Source organism: Triticum aestivum, chromosome 2B, assembly GCF_018294505.1.
Source record: "Triticum aestivum cultivar Chinese Spring chromosome 2B, IWGSC CS RefSeq v2.1, whole genome shotgun sequence".
Classification (NCBI taxonomy): domain Eukaryota; kingdom Viridiplantae; phylum Streptophyta; class Magnoliopsida; order Poales; family Poaceae; genus Triticum; species Triticum aestivum.
The window spans coordinates 392,184,491-392,205,381 of record NC_057798.1 but is presented as its reverse complement, the minus strand read 5'-3'; the positions used below and the strand labels follow the sequence as shown (position 1 = coordinate 392,205,381).

General features: G+C 44.0%; 1 protein-coding gene across 2 annotated transcripts; it reads right to left on the bottom strand.

Moving 5' to 3' along the window:
* Positions 1 to 5,207: 5,207 nt before the first annotated feature.
* LOC123045081 (vacuolar protein sorting-associated protein 45 homolog) lies at positions 5,208 to 15,093 on the bottom strand. Of its 2 annotated transcripts, none has more exons than XM_044468013.1 (13): positions 14,796 to 15,093; positions 14,509 to 14,710; positions 13,995 to 14,074; positions 13,668 to 13,895; positions 12,426 to 12,551; positions 12,268 to 12,348; positions 12,033 to 12,174; positions 10,839 to 11,017; positions 10,137 to 10,292; positions 6,247 to 6,354; positions 6,051 to 6,172; positions 5,717 to 5,848; positions 5,208 to 5,522 (listed from the first exon to the last, which is right to left on the bottom strand). In XM_044468013.1, exons 1-13 carry the CDS (start codon positions 14,883 to 14,885, stop codon positions 5,465 to 5,467), a joined length of 1,704 nt encoding a protein of 567 aa, XP_044323948.1. In that variant the 5' UTR covers positions 14,886 to 15,093; the 3' UTR covers positions 5,208 to 5,464. The 2 variants fall into 2 exon arrangements, with proteins under 2 accessions (XP_044323948.1, XP_044323949.1); XM_044468014.1 differs by having other exon boundaries at positions 14,820 to 15,079.
* Between the last annotated feature and the right edge of the window lie 5,798 nt (positions 15,094 to 20,891).

Sequence of the window (20,891 nt, the reverse complement as noted above, 5' to 3'; positions counted from 1 at the left end):
TCCTAAAGTTGACACTCTTCCAAACCCACTTTCATCAATATAATCATCATAAATAGGAGGCATGCTATCATCATAATAAATTTGCTCATCCAAACTTGGGGGGCTAAAAATATCATCTTCATCAAACATAGCATCCCCAAGCTTGTGGCTTTGCATATCATTAGCATCATGGATATTCAAGGAATTCATACTAACAACATTGAAATCATGCTCATCATTCAAATATTTAGTGCCAAACATTTTAATGCATTCTTCTTCTAACACTTTGGCACAATTTTCCTTTCCATCATTTTCAAGAAAGACATTAAAAAGGTGAAGCATATGAGGCAACCTCAATTCCATATTTTTGTAATTTTCTTTTATAGACCAAACTAGTGATAAAACAAGAAACAAAAAGAATCAATTACAAGATCTAAAGATATACCTTCAAGCACTAACCTCCCGGGCAACGGCGCCAGAAAAGAGCTTGATGTCTACTACGCAACCTTCTTCTTGTAAACGGTGTTGGGCCTCCAAGTGTAAAGGTTTCTAGGACAGTAGCAAATTTCCCACAAGTGGATGACCTAAGGTTTATCAATCCGTGGGAGGCGTATGATGAAGAAGGTCACTCTCAAACAACCCTACAACCAAATAACAAAGAGTCCCTTGTGTCCCTAACACACCCAATACAATGGTAAATTGTATAGGTGCACTAGTTCGGCGAAGAGATGGTGATACAAGTGCAATATGGATGGTACATATAGTTTTTTGTAATATGAAAATATAAAAACAACAAGGTAACTAATGATAAAAGTGAGCAAAACGGTATTGCAATGCTTCCAAACAAGGCATAGGGTTCATACTTTCACTAGTGCAAGTTCTCTCAACAATAAGATCATATAACAATCCCTCAACGTGCAACAAAGAGTCACTCCGAAGTCACTCATAACAGAGAACAAACGAAGAGATTATTATAGGGTACGAAACCACCTCAAAGTTATTCTTTCCGACCAATCCATTGGGCTATTCCTATAAGTGTCGCAAACAGCCCTAAAGTTCGTAGTAAAATAACACCTTAAGACACAAATCAACCAAAACCCTAATGTCACCTAGATACTCCAATGTCACCTTAAGTATCCGCGGGTATGATTATATGATATGCATCACACAATCTCAGATTCATCTATTCAACCAACACAAAGAACTTCAAAGAGTGCCCCAAAGTTTCTACCGAGTCAAGACGAAAATGTGTGCCAACCCCTATGCATAGATTCCCAAGGTCACGAAACCCGTAAGTTGATCACCAAAACATACTTCAAGTGAATCAATAGAATACCCCATTGTTACCACGGGTATCCCACACAAGACATACATCAAGTATTCTCAAATCCTTAAAGACTCAATCCAATAAGATAACTTCAAAGGGAAAACTCAATCCATTACAAGAGATAGAGGGGAGAAACATCATAAGATCCAACTACGATAGCAAAGCTCGCGGTACATCAAGATCGTGCCAAATCAAGAACACGAGAGAGAGAGAGAGAGATCAAAAACATAGCTACTGTTACATACCCTCAGCCCCGAGGGTGAACTACTCCGTCCTCGTCATGGAGAGCGCTGGGATGATGAAGATGGCTATCGGTGATGGATCCCCCCTCCGGCAGGGTGTTGGAACAGGGTCTCGATTTGTTTTTGGTGGCTACAAAGGCTTGCGGCGGCGGAACTCCCGATCTAGGTTTCTTTTTAGGGGTTTCTGTATTTATAGGAATTTTTGGCGTCGGTCTCACGTCATGGGGGTCTCCGAGTCATCCACGAGATAGGGGGCGTGCCCAGGGGGTAGGGTGCGCCCTCCACCCTCGTGGATGGCTCGGGACTCTTCTGGCCCAACTCTTTTACTTTGGGGGCTTCTTTTGGTCCATAAAACATCATCAAAAATTGGCACTTCAATTGGACTCCGTTTGGTTCCTTTTCTGTAAAACTCAAAAACAAGGAAAAAACAGAAACTGGCACTGGGCTCTAGGTTAATAGGTTAGTCCCAAAAATCATATAAAATAGCATATAAATGCATATAAAACATCTAAGATGGGTAATATAATAGCATGGAACAATCAAAAATTATAGATATCTTGGAGACGTATCACTCACCAATAGAGCTGACCCATGCACCTTTTCGCTTCCGCCGGCGCCCACCAGCCCCCCCCCCCTCCCCCCCCCCCCCCCCCAGCACGCTGGGTTCGGCTTGGGTTCGCCAGATGAATTTTTAGCCCAATCCGGTGCAAATCGGGTCCCTGGGGGCAGCTGGGAGGATTTTGCTTCGCCAGAGGAGAAAAAGGGCTCCTGAGAGAGAAAAGAAGAAGGGAAAAGGAGAGGCTGCGATGGGATCCATGGTGACTTTTGTTGACGTGGAGTGGACCAGGCGGACATCCGAACGACCCTATACCTCCGCTTGTTTGGTACCAGTTTGGCGGGATATGATTGTCCGGACAAAGACAAAGTTTATAGATATTTGATGTATCCCGTTGGATGACTAAACATGTCCAGACCATGCGGCTTAAACTTTTTTTTTGAGAGCACGCAAATTGTGTGCCTTAACTGGCAAAGAGTAAAATACAAAAAATACTGACAAACTACTACCACAACCAAACTAGAAGCAAACCCCACGGAGCATACGTGCAACACTTGTTGAGGGTAAAATACAACCCAACTCATATTTTTTCTAGACCACGCAAATTACGTAACTTAACCTTATAGAAGGCAGGGGATAAAATACAAAAAAGACTGGAAAGCTCCCACCACAGCCTTTCGAGAAGCAAAACCCACGAAGCAGACGGGTTCGATGTGCCAATCATCACCAAGAATAGTCTGCTAGTGATAGACTTTTCAAATGTCAGCTTTGTTTATTGCGGAGGGAAACCAATCTTATTGCTAATTGTTTAACAAAGCACTGCTTTGGTGTTAGTTTATCTGAATTTTGGGCTTCAATGCCCCTGACTTCATTCTTCCGCACATTGTAAATGGCATGGCTATCATATGAGGAATACGATTATTTACATTTTAAACAAACAGAGCAGTATAGCGTTTGTTGAGAGTAAAATACAATGCGGTTCAGATATTTCGGAGCGGTTTGATGTACAACGTTCAAATTGCCCTAAGACTAGTCACAATGAGGAGTAACTTAGACTAGTAATACATATGTTACTACTCTATGTTACCACCTCTATAGTGTGGAGTAACATATGGGTGGTGTCATGTAACACTTCATTTATTAAGTTATAGACTCATCTTGTTTTGGTATGTGGGAAGTAACTACATATGTTATCACATGTCTCTCTTTCTTCATTAATTGCTTTCCACATCATATATTTTGTCTAGATATGTGTGATGTTACCACCTATGTTACTTCCATTATGGGTAGTCTAAGACTACTCACAGTGGGAGTAATATAGGTGGTAACATCACACATGTCTAGGCAAAACAGATGATATGGCGAGTAATTAATGAGGAAAAAGAGGCATATGGTAACATAGCTAGTTACTGTAACATCACACATACCAGGACAAGACGAGTTTACAACCTAATAAATAAAGTGTTGCATGACACCACACATATGTTACTCCCCATTATAGAGGTAGTAACATACACGTGTTACTGGTCTAAGTTACTACCCATCGTAACTAGTCTAAGAGCATCTCCACTCGCCCCCCCCCCCCTCCCCCCCCCCAGGCCATTTTTTTATCGCCAACTCCAAAAAAAAGGCACAGTCGCGCCCCAGGAGCTCAAATTTCACCAGTTAGGGCCAAAATTGGCGCCGGCGGAGCAGGCCAAACCCAACACGCTCGGGGGGGGGGGGGGGCGGGGGCACCGGGGGAAAGGAAAAAAAGCCCAAAACTTTCCGCGCCAGATTCCCACCCCGTGGACCCGCCGAGTCAGCGACTGCATCGTCGTCCTCATCTCATCGCCTCGGCTCCCGCACGAATCAATGGCAAGGCTGTCGCCGGTCAGCCTTCCATTGATCACGGGCGACGCAATGAAGGTGAGCCGCCGCGCGTCCTGCCCCTTCCCGCCACGCGTCCACGCTGCTGCCGCCCACTCGCCGCTGTAAACGCCGCCCCCTCCTCGCCGCTGGCCGCACTCTTGCCTCGCCACAACCATCTCTCTCTCGTCGTCGCCCCTCTCTCCTTCGTCGTCGACCATCCTCTCTCCTTTAACCGTCTCAAGCCCAACCAACGAAGCGGCGGCCAACGACTTCGGCCGCCTCCATCTACACGAGCGGGAGGCACGCCTCCTCAACGAGGCCAACTACCCAGCGCCGCCCAACATGTGCATGCCGGGCTCGTGGAGGCTCAACGTCGGCAGCACCCCCATGCCCCCGCCGCCCTTCGACCGCTGAACGTCATGGCGAGATCGCGCGGATCCTGGCGACGCTGCCGGAGGAAGCGCGGCAGCAGCCGAAGTACGCCCCCGACAACCACGTTCTGTGGACGGCGTACTTGCAGCACCGCCATGCCGACCAGCTCGCGTCCACGAACGGCGCTCCGACGCCAAGGGGGTGCCACAACTCCAACGATCGCTGTCAGTGGTAGGGTGTCCTTGGGCGCACGCTCCACGCCGTCCTCAAGCACATCGAGGGCAACAACGCGCCAGCGTTGGAGTACCCGACGCCCTCTTTCTCGCGCCTGGCATGGCGTGCAGGACGACGGCGCCGGCACCACCTTCTACAAGCTCCTGAACATGTAGTAGGCTCGAGGCAGTGGCGGCGTAGTTTTTTTAGTTTTTTAATTATGTCTTTAAATTTGTACAAATATGAATGAAAACCGCCTGAATTTGATCCAAATTCATGTCATTTTCTTCGAAATTTAGCCAAATTTGTATTTTCAAAAAACGGCCGAATTTGTATTTCAAAAAACGGCGTCTGGGGCCAACTTGGGGCAGAAGTTGGGAACCCGACCGCCCCCACCGGCGAAAAAAGCACCGGCTAGCCCCCAGGAGCCGATATTTCGGTCCCTGGAGGCACCGAACGGCTGGAGATGCTCCAACACCAACACAACCACGGAGCACACGACGTTGCCAGATAGATGGTCAAGCCCAAACTAAACATAATAATTCAACCTCATGTGTATCTCCCGGAAAAGAAGGGTTAGGGGTAATGTGTCCCGAACCTAATAATTTAGGGGATTAAACACACTTATCTCCAGGATCCCCAACAACAGTGTGGTGCTCCATCAAAATAGACAAGAAAAGATTTCTGTATAGTCCATTTCTTGATCGTGTCAACTGGACTGGAACTGGGTAGTAAAAAATTATCACAACAAATGTGAAATGTACAGAAGCTGAGCCCTCTATAGATACGCTGTGGTATTGCACTAACAGCTAAAGCTATACATTACAAAAATTACCACAAATTGCATTCTCTCTGAATATATGCAGTGAAACTATCAATTATCACATTCTCGCAAGCCTCGAGCAGGAGGGGACAACAGCATGCTCATAATAGAGTGCTAGACTTTGATATTCTTTGTGCCTCCCCCAGGTTTTCAAGAAATCTGCAAAGTCATCGGTAACACCATCAAATCATGATTCCCTCTCATCTAAATCTAATTTAATGGAAACCAACTGCAAAAATTGTAATCCAAATATTCTGTTCCAAGTAAAAATAAAATAAGGAAATATCTAACACCAAATAGAGTTATCACACTATGAAGCACTGCAAGGAGACTGATGGTTAAACAGTACATACCTCTTAGAATTTAGAACCACTGAACCTCCAAGGAAGAAACGAACTCCAGGATTTGCTGCATTATAAAGGGCTACTGATCTTGCTTCCTCATAAGTTGTCCCACCAACAATGAATATCACAACATCTTGAGGCCTGTGGGGATGCCACCACTTCAATAAATTAGCCTGTTGCATTTTGAAAACTAAACAAAAGCTAAAGTGTACCCTATCAATGATTTAGCTTTATTTTGTAGGATGTGCTCAAGGACGGACTGTACACGTCCATCAATAAACCAAGTTAGTGAATTACAGAAAGTAGTTTCACAGACACTTAACATGGCACATGTTTGACCAACCTGCCCTGCTGGAAATGGTTGCCAACAAGTGGATAGTCAGCATCCCGTAATCGCCCCTTGACAATTCCCTCCATCGTTTGGAAGATCAGAGGCTGGTGTTGGGTGTATACGTTCTCAACGCCCTGCAACCAATAAGCGCATAAGGAGCAAGCTACGGAAATGTAACATAACTGTGGGGACAAACTTTTGTGTCGACCTTAAGTCCACGAGCCATGTTGCGAGCAATATTTAATAGGTCACGGTTCCCATACAAGTCGCCTGTTCTTTTGTCAACACCAGCCTGCTTAAGCAGGAATTGAACAAGCTGCATAGAGAAGTAGTAACACAGATTAGACTTACCCAAACCTCCAATAAAAATACAACTGACTACTTCCATCTTTTGCCTGTAGTATAAATAACAAAACAAACAACTGATGAAGATCCCATTAATTATGTTTATTAAACATGAGTAAAAAGATAATTTATAGTATTCAAGCCTAATTAACATCATGTTTAATTCACTTCAAGGAATGCTGGGTAGTCTGGTTTACAGAAATTATATTTCCTAGAATCTGAAGAACCATGTGTACCATCGATTCTAGAGATCTGCTGTATAATGGAGTTCATACGGTGAAATGAAGATATAAAATGTAAGAACTTATCACTAAAACTGTTAAAAGTATATATATGTGGATTGCCCAACCTTCTCCATCAGTTCGGACTTTTGGTTCTACTCAGTGCATGAAACTTAATATGGTATCAGAACTAAGAGATCTTGGGTTCAAGACATCAAGCCTCGGCTTTTGCAGTTTGAATATTCTGTCCATGCTAGGCCTTATCTAGCCACACATGAGAGAGGCTCCACCAGTGTCGCCCCTCCCGTAGCTGCTAACGCCTCCGCGGCCACCCTCCTGCCAGCTCCCCTCGCACCCTCCATCGCCGCCCTTCTCTGCTCCGACCTGGACCTCCGCCGAAGACTTTGGCCATGTTTGGGTAAAGCACATTAGGGGCCAGCCATCAGGTGAAGATTATTTGGTGCAAGATGGCTATCTCTTCAAGAATGATCGTCTGTGCATCCCAAGAAGTTCACTATGGGTGTGTTTGGTAGGATGCATGGAGGGTGCATGAGCTTAAAAGTTCCCTATCCAATCCACTTTTCACTATTTGGTAGGGTTTATGAGCTCTCCTCAGCTATGTCCAACTCATGCTAAAAAGGGCCCTCAACCATGCTCACTTGCGAACACCTAGATGGACGTTCACTACTCTCGCTCAGGGCTCCGAGAAAATCTCCCCATGACCCACCACGAGCTAGGGTTACCTCCCGAAACGGAAAATTCCCCCATGACCGCTGCCACTCTCTCGACTCTCTCTCCCTATCTCGCAACAATGGCGAACCAAAGCGCAATTGCCGGATCCCTGGTTGCCGCCCCGTGACCATCGCCGCCACCCCCATCCAAGCTCTCCCTCGCCGCCCCTGGTGGCTGCCTCTGTCCCAGGTCACCGCTGCCCTAGGTCGACGCCTCGTCTGCTCGCCGCCGTCCAAGCTCGCCGGCGATCCAGCCGTATGTGCTTGCTGTGTGCATACTAGCTCGAATTTCCGGCCATTGTGCAGAGCACAATTTTGTACAAAGTCGTAGGACACCATGGCACTATTACAGTAGTTTCATAGATGTGCTAATTTCAGAGATAAAGCACTGTCTAGTAAAGTAGTATGTATATGTATAAATTTCAGACATGGCAAACTTATTTTCGGATGTGCTAATACAATTGACCCTATGTTGTGTTATTCTATCCTTTTTGTAATGCCTATTATTAGTCAAGTGTTGAATATGTTTTTTTCATATTTACATGTAGTTGAAATATTGGTTGAATGTTGTATTGGCGCCAAGAACTCCATTTAATTGTGCACACAATTTTTCTTTATGATGTGTTTGTAACTATTGTGGTATCCTTACAACCTTAAGAGGAGGTAACCACATCTACCTCAGATACAGGCCACCAAACAGAGTCTCAGCCCAGCATGTCTAACCAGATGCAGGCTACCAAACAAAGTCTCAACTCAGCATGTCTCAGTACATACAGAGCTACCAAACATCAGCAGTTGCATGTACTCAGCATGTCTCAAAGGGGAACAGCCATGCTAGGATGAGAACAGCTACCAAACACACCCTATGTGACAAGCTGATCAGAAAGCTCCGTTTAAGTTATCTTAGTGGCCATGTTAGACGCGACAATACTATTAGCTAACCTGGAGGCTCGTTACTTTTGATCACAACTAAAAGGAGATGCTGGAGAGTTTGTCCAAAGGTGCCCCATATGTGAAACTTGCAAAGGCTAGGTCCAAAACACGTGGTTATACATGCCTTTGCATGTTCCTGCTGCTGCATGGGAGAACATCTCTATGGAGTATGGACTTCGTCTTGTGGTTTGCCAAGAACAGACGAGGAATTGATCTGTTTGTGGTGGCCAACAGATCTCTAAAATGGTTCATTTAATTCCATACCGCAATGCTCGTCATGTGACAAAACTACTCTTCCGTGAAGTGTTCACAGTTCAGACTTCATGGTTTTCCAAGGTCAATCGTCTCAGATCGTGATAGAAAGTTTCTTGCTGCATATTGGCTCACTTGGTGGACGCATTCAACACTGAATTAAAATCTTCTAGTACTGTACATCCACAAACAGAAATGGTGCAGAAGTTTTTGGGTAATCTGGTCTGTTGCATATGTGCGGAAAGAAAGGAACAATGGGATTTCGCTTTATCTTTTGCTGAGTTCTCCAATAACTCCAAGCAGGAGTTATTTTCTCTTTAAAGTTCCAACACATGTGGTGGAACTGGTGAAGCTACCATCAAGGGGGGACTCAAAATCAGCATTGTACTTTGCTGATAACTACAATGGATTATTCAAAGAAATTTGCAGTGTTTTGGAAGCACAAAATCAGAAGTACAAACGGTTAGCTGGCTGCAAAAGGAGGATGAAATCCTCCTCCTATGAAGGTGATAAGATGATAGTACATCTCAGAAAAGAAAGGCTACCTTTAGGTGTTCAATGGGAAACTTGGACAAAGAAAGTATGGCCCATTCCTTATTTTAAAGAAGATAAATGATAATGCTTATGTGATATATCTTCTGAGCAAGATGGGTATACCCAAAACATTCAATGTTGAAGACTTGACTCTCTACCATCCAGAACAAGCACTCTATGAAGATAACTCAAGGCTAAGTTCCAAAGAACTATGGGATAATTGTAAGGAACAGTAGAGGAAAAAAAACAGAAATCAAATTGACTTCTACATATTTCTATTCCATTCTAGATAAGTTGGTCCTTCAGTCATATGTTGCTGTATTTGTTTTCTTAACCTTTAAGTAATACTCCCTTCGAGTAAAGTCTTCTATCTATGAGTAGAAGCTGAGATGTCTTGACCTTTAAGTAATATTTTCTAGAGTCTTCTAGCTATGAGTAGAAGCTGAGATGTGAAGGCTTCACAAAGCCTATACATAGAAGCCCTCACCTCTAGGTTTGTAACTCAAACTACGTACCAATTACACTTAAAAGAACTTTGTGTTCTTATCTTAAGATCTTAGATCTTGTATTCTAGGAGTTCTGGTATTGCACTTGCACTCATGCAGCCATATCGGCCTATCGCCTCTAGAGTGATATCGAGCACATCATGTTGAAGTAGTTCCTTCAACACTTTGTACCAGCAAGGTGGAGTTGCTCCTCCACAACCTTGTGTTGCTTCAACTTTGGTATTTAGAATTCAGAAAACAATCAATACCATATTGGCTGTAGCCAGAGCAAACAATGGATCAGCACTTTCAGTCCATTGGCCAGCAAGAAGGTACTCCCTCCGTCCCATAATATAAGATTTATTACAACCGAAATAACATCTTATATTATGGGACGGAGGGAGTAGTTAACAAGAAACAGAAGAAATGGTTCAATGATGTATTAAACTGCGATTCATTACACTTTAAACAGTACAAATAAAAACTAACTTCCATTGAAGAACTAGAAAGACCATTAACTGAAAAAGAAATAAAGCAACATGTGCAAAGAAAAGAAGGAGAAATGTTTTACCACAAGAACTAGTACAGTTCACATACCCCCGACTTGTATTTAGCAGAGCGAGAAGCCAATTTGTTGAAAAGCTGCATCAACTGAACTGGACTCTCTTTTTCATACCGCAAAGCATAGAGCATTACAAGTCGCAAACGATCAATATCAGATACACTTTCATTGTTAAGTAAGGAAGTAACAGCCTGCAAAAAAGCAACTGGTCAATGATTGGCAAAAATAATCAACTGGTCAGTTTCTCTGTGGAGTAAACCCTACTCACATTAATTCAACTAGCATCAAACTGATCAGACAAATGAGCCTTCTCATACATAATGTATTTCTATCTTAATGAGCAAGTCAACAGATAGGTCAGCAGTTCCAAGAATAGGTATGGTTTGAACACTAGCTGATGGCAGTGGTCACAGCAACAGAAATGTAAATTTTCTCCTAAAGAAAAATCAACTCCTTAAGCTGCTTCTAAGGGGAGGCACAATTCGACTTACATGGCTATTGACTGGTCAAAGCAACAACAAGAGTAGAATGGTTTCAAAACGATATATAAATAGGGGGGCAAGAGGGGGGGGGGATTTTTTCAATAGCAAAGCAATATTTGAGATGTAAAAGTTAGCAGTCTTACATCACAAACATAGTAGCAGCTTTACATTTGATAACTAGCTCTAAAATCAAGCTATACCAAGACCAAGTTACCCTGAAAGGCGTGAAATAGTTTCCGGGCATCAAATGAATACCTCGAAGGCTGCTGCTTGTCCACTTGCACATGCTAGCTCTTGTTCCGTCTGTGAAACTTGCATAAGCTTCCTTTCCTCCACCATTCTGCTCATCTCGCTCACCAAAGCAACATGCTTTGTCACATTTCCATGTGTCTTTCGATATTCAGGATAGTTGCTCACAAATTTTGCCATATCATCTACAACCATTAACATATCAGGCATTCAGAGTTTAAAACAAAGCAGAAAACACATATATATTTCAGACTATAAACCAACAAACCGTATTGTACAAAGTGACATTGGCATAATGTTCGAGAACTAGAGATATATTGTCACATCCAAGATTTCGAAGGTAGTACTCGTGCTGGATTTCAGGGCGAGGGCGAGGTTACTTGGGCTTCTGGACGGCTGTGGTGGCGAACTCTGGCAACCTGGGTTGCTGCTGTACATGGAGCCTAATCTTCTTTAAGCTACAGCCTACGCCACTTTATATATAAGCGATTCATTGCATAATAGAAACATAGCCTAAACTGACACGGACTACTAGTTACTAATCAGGTGCTTTCTCCCAATATGGTAAGAACAAACAACTAGTAAGGTGCTTCTCCTGACCTAGCTTAATGCGAACAGATCCCATAGGGTGGAGATCAGGGTGGCTGCCCTCCAGGCACCTTGCAGCAGCGCACATATGTGCGGCCCCACATGACAGATATCTTCTTCCTGATCCCCTTTTATGACCCACAGCCTATTACAGTTATTTGCATTCCACTACCCACCCCCCAAAAAATTTCATAGCATGTTGGATTGTTAGTTATGGGCTTATGGGCCATCTATTCAACAAGCGCTAAGATTTTGTTCAACTGCAGCTACTAAAAGAGGATAGTTTTTTATGAAAATATTCATGTTTTAAAATATAAACTGACACCATAACATAGTAAGGAGAGGACAGGAACACAATAAGTTCAACACTTAAATCATTAGATGCACTTGTCCATAAAAGTACCAATAACAAATAACTAATATGATAGTAAGGATATTATAGCAAGATTAATTATTCAAAGAAATCAAACTAGTTGAGGATAAGAAGACAATATTTAAGTATAAGGTGTGAAATTACAAATGAAATGAAAAAAACTAGGTAAATAGACACAATTTCTCCGTGATCCATTTCTTTCATAGGAAACAACAAAAGCAAAAATCCATATCACTTACCTATACTCTGAAAATTCTGGCTGCTTTTTGAAAGATGTTGAAAGTCATCTACCATTCTTTTAACATTCATACCAAGGTCTCCAAAATTCTCAAACATGTTCACTCTAAAAAAGTCATCTTGTACTGCTGATAGAACCACCTCCTATATCAGCATATTTCACATCAATCATATTTGAAGAAAGTTCATGCAGTGTTTTAACATGGTATGAAAAGAAGAAATTCAACACTTCTCAACCTGCTGATCTTTAGGGACATTAGCGAACTCCTTAAGATCAACTTTGTTGTTCTCAATTCCAATAAGCTCATGGACCATCGCCTATGAATTCAAATTTGTAAACAAATCAATAGAAAAGTACATTCAAAACAGCCACAGATTATAATCTTTTAGAGTACCTGATATGTCCACTGATTAAGTAACGGAGTAACAGGATCATCCCTTCTGTCAATCACTAATAATAAGGAAGAGTTTTCAGTTCTTCTAAAATCAAACAGGCCACTTTCCTGCTCATACATCAACCTCTGCACATTCCAAATTGTAAGTGCATGAGCAACAAGTATTCCAAACAGAAGTCACAATGGCATCACAAAATCCTTAAAACAGAAGTAAGGCATAATTATGATACAGAATTGCGTACATTTTGTGGCACAGAAAAGATTTTCAATCTTCCTCTACTTCTATAAATTGCACTTCTTCCTACTCCCTTTTGTAGAATATGAAGTTTATCATGAAAATTCTCTAAAACATGCATAATTGACCAATGATTGTAACATAGTGCCACCCAGAGGCACTCATTTAGATAAATTGGAAACTACTGCCCTTATACTCGTACCACTCCACCCTTTTACATGAATAAAATTTAACTACAACTTTTTTGGTTGTATTCTCATTATCTCATTGTTGGTTCAATGGGTCAGAGCCATACTAACTCCCTTCGTAATCTCATTGTTGGTTCAACAATTCTAAGCAGTCCCGGAGAATACCTATCTGAGACGAACTTACAATCGATACAACTTTAATTGATAAATAAACCATTCTAACATGCTCTAACAATAAAAGCCTAGATTCACGTTGTGTAACTTAAGATCATTGATAAATAATGAAAAGGTATAAAAGAAATTCAAGCTTTCAGTAAGAACTGCACAAAAATCCACCTAGGACTAGCTTGCAGTGTGTGCAGAGATGAACATATCGCTTGGGAGGAAGAAGAGGCTATATGTAACCATGCCTTCAAGATCAGACAATGGAAGTACAATCGGACGGGCATAAGTGATGTGGATCACAGCACAGAAAGCAGATATGAACAGAATAATCAAAAGAGTACGAAAAGAACCATGTGTCAGTGTAGGCATGAGGCATCATCACTACTGTATAAAGGTTAAGTGTTTCTGTTTTCTAGTGAGTTAACACCTGAAGATGTGCTAGAGTAACAAAAATATAATAGTTGACAGTGATCTTTCAACAGTTTCAATCATTGGGATAAGCATGTAAAAAGATTTCTCTAGAATGCTTCATGTTGTAATATTTAATATTCTTGCCAAAAAAAATATTTATATTGACATGTGCTGAAATCCTAAGTTGATGATTTTTTTTCATGGTCTCCATGTAGTAATATTTAATATTGACAGTGGACCCACCGTAGTTTCTTGTGCAATCCTTTTTGCAACATCTGATGTCCTTTGGTATCTAATAACAGGGCGACGCTTCAGAGCCAGGAAGACAGAAGCGATGCCATCAACAGCTCGATCGCAGAAGCTTTGCATACCAGGAGGATCAACCACCGTTGGAAGCATGTAGATGTGGTTATTGTGTATATTCAGAGTGAAATGGAAAGGATCAATGGCACAAAAGTCAGCATAGAACTCCTGCAAAACAAAACAGCATTCATATACCAACTCCATCCTCCCTTTCAACTCTCAAACACTTCATTCCAATGTGTACTTACAATCATGAACGACATATACCTGAATTTGCTGCACAACCTCCTGCTCATCAGAATCGGCAAGCACCTGAATCTGTGGAATCTTCAATATATTGGAGAAGACTGCAAGGAAACAAACAATAAATGAACAAAATCAGCAAAACTCTGCTGCGACAAGCCAAGCATTTGTCCCTCTTTCAGACCCCGCCACAAGGTACAACACTATCACCCAAACTGCTACATTGTATTGATTTTAATTTTATTATTTCTAGTTACGCGTAACTTTAAAAACTTCTTAGACAGTAGGGTGAGCAACATGTTTTCCAGAAAAGAGCAAGTAGTCTTGAGTAGTTGCTTTAGTATCTTGCTTGCCCCAATCTTCATGTGCTGGTTTTCATTTTGTTGGGGTTGTCTACCAAATTGTTTGCATCCCCATCGCAATCAACTCTTCTGATCTTCTCAAAGTAAAACACACAGAAAACTGAGAAAAGACGTGAACTAACAGGAATGTAGCAAGTTCACGGGTTGAATATAGCAAATGGGGATCAATTACGCACAGAGGTGGCACTCGGCAAATCGCGGCGCAGAGAGGTGGCGGCGAAGCTTCTGGACGTTGTCAGAGGACGGGCGGAGGAAGTAGACGGCCTTTAGGTGCGCCATGGACGCCCTGGAGCTGGAGGCGTCGTCGACCGTCTCCACGAGGAACACCTCTTTCCGCAGGAGATCCGACTGGCTGTACACTACGCTAACCATCCCCACCTGGAACGAGCCCGCGGATCTGGTGAGAAAAATGGGGAGGAGCAGAGGCCTGCCAGGGCTAGGGTTTCGGGGGGCGCGTACGTACGGTTTGGGGGTCGAGGATGAGGACCTTCATGCCGGAGATGTCCTGGAGCATGCGGTCGATGTAATCCCGGATGAGAGGGATCAGCACCATTTCTGCTGTTACTGCGCCTTGTTCTTCAGTGCGTTGTGGTGTAGGTGTAGGGGTTAGATCCCGAGTCGCCGGCGGCGAGGTCTCGGCGGAGCGGAGTAGGAACAGGGTGCGTTCGAGACTTGAGACGGCAGATGGCAAAGGGGAAAGAACCGGGGGTTGGAAGGAGAGAGTCGACGGCAGATGGCAAAGACGATCGGTTCGCTTCTTTGGTTCTACACAATTTCAGTTTGCAGCGAAACTTGCCACGCCCACGTGTATTGAAAGTAAATCTCACGAACTTTAACCAAATTTATTGAGAAAATTATCTATGTCTACAATATCAAATACTCCTATGTATCATATGAAAATATATTCATAATGAATCTAATAATATTGATTTTGCATTCTAAGAAACCTATAAGCTTGATCAAAATTTACAAGATTTGGGTGTGAATAAAAATCAAATACGCACCATCCTTTGAGTCAGAGGGCATAATAGACTTTTAAATCCCACCACTTCTTCTATTGTTATTATCAATTTTTTTTCACAATCACTAACATCACTAATAGGTTTGCAGTTGCTCGGCTGTCACGATGGACACCATCGACGCTGCCGGCATTGCCGCCTAATACTCCGCCGCACCACGTGTTGCACCGGAGGGCAACCCATGACGTCAAGAAAGCGGTGGGTGGAGCGTAGACCTAGAGCCGCGCAAACGGTGGTGGGCAGAACGAGTGGCGACGATCGCCGAACAGGAAGATCAAGCGAGCGACGACGGCCATGATGGGAGTCCGGAGCACGACGAGTTTGGCCAGAGCGCGGTACTAAGAGAGGGTCTGGTGCAGGTGAATTTGCGGGTACAAGGACACACCTTTTCCCAGCCCTTCCCCGATTTACATAGGGGTGGGAGAGAAACCCCAAGTGTCACATCCTATCGGGTGCCACGCATCAACGGCTACCTCCCCATGATGTGCATGACCTCTCGAAGACTGTTAGGAAGACGATGGATTAACGGCCCCACCTCAAAGACCAAGGCGAGACCAAGGGATGCACCTTTTCGGTCCTCCCACCCGACCAATTCAAGATCTTGGAGCTACAGAGACCCTAACGTGTCATAGAAGCGTTTCAGTGTTCTGTGACATCATGCAAAACTCGGATGTGACAATGGCACCCGAGAGGCGAACCCCCTATGGGCACTAGGCGGGAACTAAAATCTTCAGGACTCGGGCGCCATCAATCATGAGTACATCGGTACATGTAGCTGACCTCCATGGTCCCAGGCTGCTCGGGCCACGCCTGAATGAAGGGCGATCATGGTCCTCCATGGAGCACAAGTTGACCCCCTAACAAGAGGTGTCAGGCACCGAGACTTGATACTTGGTTCTAAAAAGAGATGTGATGTTGTTCCTCCACGATGTTGGTTGGGAAAGCCCCGTTTGGTCTGACATGCGGCACTCAGGACTCCGCTCGAAAGCATGGTATGCTCTACAATGGACCACTAGCCCCCCCCCCCGGCTGGGATGAAGTAGATACCACTGAATCTTACTCGACAGTGGCTCAACCGCCACAATGCTCTCACTCGATAGTAGCTCAACCGCCACAATGCTCCTACCCATGCGAGGTTGGAGCCGCTATGATTTTTGCCTTCTCTGTCTTTCAGGAATTCAACAATTCCCGCTCGCATCTTGACATGCAAGACAAGTGACACTAGGGAGCGACTGGCGAGGATATGACACTCAGATGCCATCAACCAAGCAATAGGTTAGCTACATTGTCTCTGATTGTCTCGATTCAGCCACTCGGGTCTGGGTGCCAACTAGATGCCGCCCCTACTTGGAACGCAAAGACATAGAGATCCACCGACACATGACATGGTCCGGCTAGACCAAGTGGCACGAGCCATTCTCTAGTACAATCTGGGCCATGTAACCCTAGTTCAAACGAGTATACAAGGCGAGTTAGGGCCCTCTCGGGAGAGACCTAAGTACCTAATACATTATGTAGCCATCTAACGCTAGAGTTTCCACCTAGCCCCTTCTTCTGCAGTTGTCGTCGCGGCTAGGAACTTGTAATCCAAGAAAGACCTCTCTCCAGCGATCTTCTCGATCGTCAGCAAGCACTCGAGTCATGTAACCACCATAGGTGGGAGTAGGGTGTTAGCTCTCCAAGGAGGGCTCGAACCTGAGTAAACTGCTTATCTCATGTGCTACCATCCCACTATCACTCCCCTCCGAACAAAATTTGTCATCACTCGATGGTAGTGTCGGTCTAAGAACACCAGCAACAATGGTTGATAATTTTGGATTCTTAGGCCTTAATTGGAACAAAGGGGGGAAATTGAACAATATAAATCTTATAGGGAAATTTATCTGACACCATCAAAAACAAATTATATCACGTTATATGTTCATACGAGATTCCAATAGAATCGTCTATTGCATAGGAATTTTAGAAGAGACCAACCTTATATATATTTCTTATCTTTGTGCCTACAATGCCCCGATTTTCCTTTTGTAACATTTAGAAGAGAAAATTTTAGTTTTTATGTTATTTTGGTTCATGTAAGAACCAAGGATACATGACATCTCAATTTTTCTTATTTATTTTAATTTCCTATGTTCCAAATGGGTCCCTAGTGTGTTATTTCCCCTAATTTTAGGTACACCCAAAAAGGGAACAAACGCTTTGTTTGTTTGGGCTATGACTCAAACATAAGTGCGTGTGAGATGGCTATTGAAGGGAAGCTGCTATAATGGAAAAGAGGGTGGATGATGCCTTAGTCCGACACGACACTGTTTTTGGGTGGGTGAGATAGCAAGTGTCAACATGCATTGAGGGACCGATCAAGGCACCCGCGGGAACCGAAAGGGAAGCGAGGTTACGAGAGAGCTCCGAAACTGCATTACAGTAAATACTATTGGTCCCCTTTGAAGCGGGCGAGAACATGTTTCATGGGAAGTCGTTTTAAGAAGCCCAGACAAACACACCATTGAATCCTTTAATTCACTAAGCTCCCAAGGATTAGAAGCTCCCACAATAAAATTGAGGTGTTCAATTTTAGATTTTTAACAACGATTTTGACTAAGTAATCGCCCTGGTGGGTCCCTTTGGTCGGCGCATGGTATTCATCCAAGAGAGGAGGCGGTGCGGGATTTGACTTATTCTGCACCATGCAACGGAGATGAGGGTTCGAAGGGTGAGCGACACTATAGAGAGGGAGTGATACGTCCATTTTTGCGTCATTATTTCCTACTATTACTTATCTTATTTTGAAGTTATATTTCATATTATGATGCAATTATAATGCCTTTTGTCTCTTAAAATGCAAGATACATCAAAAGAGGGACACTACCGGCAGCTGGAATTCTGACATGAAAAATATACAACGGATGGCAATTCTCTAGAGCTCAAAATGATGTGAAAAATTATGGAGATTTATTTTGGAATATATAAAAAATACTGGAAGGAGGAAGTACTAGAGAGGAACCTCGATGGCCCACAAGCTAGGGGGCGCGCCCTACCCCCCCCCCCCCCTAGTGCGCCATGGTGGCTTGTGGGACCCATAGAGGCCCACGGCTAACGCCATCCTCCTATATGAGGCAATTTACCCTAGAAAAAATCATAGGAAGACTTTCGGGATGAGTCGCCGCCGTCTCGAGGTGGATAACTTTTGCTCTCTGATGGAGCGACTCCGCCGGGAAACTTCCCACCGGGAGGGGAAATTCAAAGCCATCATCATCACAAACGTTCCTCTAATCGTGGGAGGCCTCATCTTCATCAACGTCTTCACCTGTACCATCTCATCTCCAAGCCTTAGTACATCTCTTGTGCTCAATCTTTGTATTAAATCTCAGATTGGGACCTAGGAGTGTGTAGTAGTGTTGGTTGCATCTTGTAGTTGATGCTAGTTGGTTTACTTGGTGCAAGATCCATATGTTCATATTGTTGATTGCATATTTATGCCTACTGAACATGTTCAATATTATGAGTTTTGAGTAGTTCTATTTGTTCTTGAGGACATGGGAGAAGTCTTCTTATTATTATTCATGCAAAGTTGATCACTGTTCAATGTTTTGATATATGTTGTGTTGTTACTCCTCAGTGTCGTGTGAACGTCGACTATATGACACTTCACCATATTTTGGCCTAGGGGAAGGCATTGTGAAATTAGTTTGTAAACGATTGGTTGCGGGAGTGACTGAAGCCTAAACCCCAGTTTATGAATTGTTCTATGAGGGGCTCTTTTGGATCCATATGTTTAATGATATGGTTATATTTTCTGGGGAAACATGGTAGAAACAAAAAAAATGCACCTACGATCACACAACAACAATATGAAGATGCATAATGGGTTGGATCACGATCGTTACCGTCATTGAGTTGCAGTGGAAGAAGAACGTGTCGGTGTAGATCATACTTGGTGTCCCTCGTACTGCTCACGAATAGTCTCTCGAACAGAAGACCGAAAGCACGACTGAGGGAGTCCCGGACTAGGGGGTGTCCGGATAGCCGAACTATCATCATCGGCCGGACTCCAAGACTATGAAGATACAAGATTGAAGACTTCGTCCCGTGTCCGGATGGGACTTTCCTTGGCGTGGAAGACAAGCTTGGCGATACGGATATGTAGATCTCCTACCATTGTAACCGACTCTATGTAACCCTAGCCCTCTCCGGTGTCTATATAAACCGGATGGCTTTAGTCCGTAGGACAAACAACAATCATACCATAGGCTAGCTTCTAGGGTTTGGCCTCCTTGATCTCGTGGTAGATCTACTCTTGTAATACCCACATCATCAATATCAATCAAGCAGGACGTAGGGTTTTACCTTCATCAAGAGGGCCCGAACCTGGGTAAAACATCGTGTCCCTTGTCTCTTGTTACCATCCGCCTAGACGCACAGTTCGGGACCCCCTACTCGAGATCCGCCGGTTTTGACACCGACATTGGTGCTTTCATTGAGAGTTCCTCTGTGCCGTCGCAATCAGGAGGGATGCCTTTTCCCGTCTTTAAAGACGGCGCCGTCGTCAAGGGAGCTTTGGCCCTCGGGCAAACTATCCGGCTAGGCGGTTTTCTTATGACCGCCTGTTCGGCCGCCGCTCCGACAATGACCTCTCGAGTCATCAAAATCGATCTTCACGTTAACTCGGAATTCGCCGAGCAGCTAGATCCGATGGAGCTCTCCTCCGTAAATGAGCTCTTGGATCGCATCGCCGCCCTGGGAGTCGCCACGGACTACGATCAGATTGGGCTTAAAACCGATCTGAGAGAAATTAACTCTCCCCAGGCTACCCACCATGTTGTCGTGGTAGAGGAACAACGCGGCGATTCTTCCCCTATGTTGAAGACCAGTTTTGTCCGGATTCCAGATCCCTTCATGCCGGATTCCCGCGGAGGGACGGATGTCAATCAAGTACTGAACCTAAAGTCAGGCATCGGACCAGATTTGTTGGATAACATCCAGCAATCCAAGCTTCCAAATCCGGAAACTTCTCGGCCTTTGACCCTCAGATCGGGCGGGGTTCCGAATTTAATTCCGCCCACCCACCCAAACATAAGCGATCTATCTCAAATACAGCAAGAGCCCGATGAAACAGTACATCACTACTGGGCCAGATTCCTCCTGGTCATGGACAGGATAAAAGACTGCCGTGAGGAAAGCGCAATCTCAATTTTCTGCAACAATTGCACGGACAAGGGAATCATGAAAGCTATAAGTCGTCGCGAAGTTACACGCTTCGCCGATCCGGCGACCATAGTACAAAAATACTGTGCGATGGAGAGTGCCTGGAAAACCGAAACCAGGTTTTGGGACAATCCGGCCCTGAATACAACCCTAGTTAGAAATAAAAGGGTGCGTCATACTCAAGCACCTGGGTTAAAAACCAAAAAGCAAAAAAACCCTAAAGGGCACGGAACCGTACTGGAGGGATGGCTCAACGGACCCTGTAAAATCCACAGTACGGAGGGCGCCACTCCAACACATAGCCTTCGAGCATGTTGGATATTATGGCAGGTGGCCAA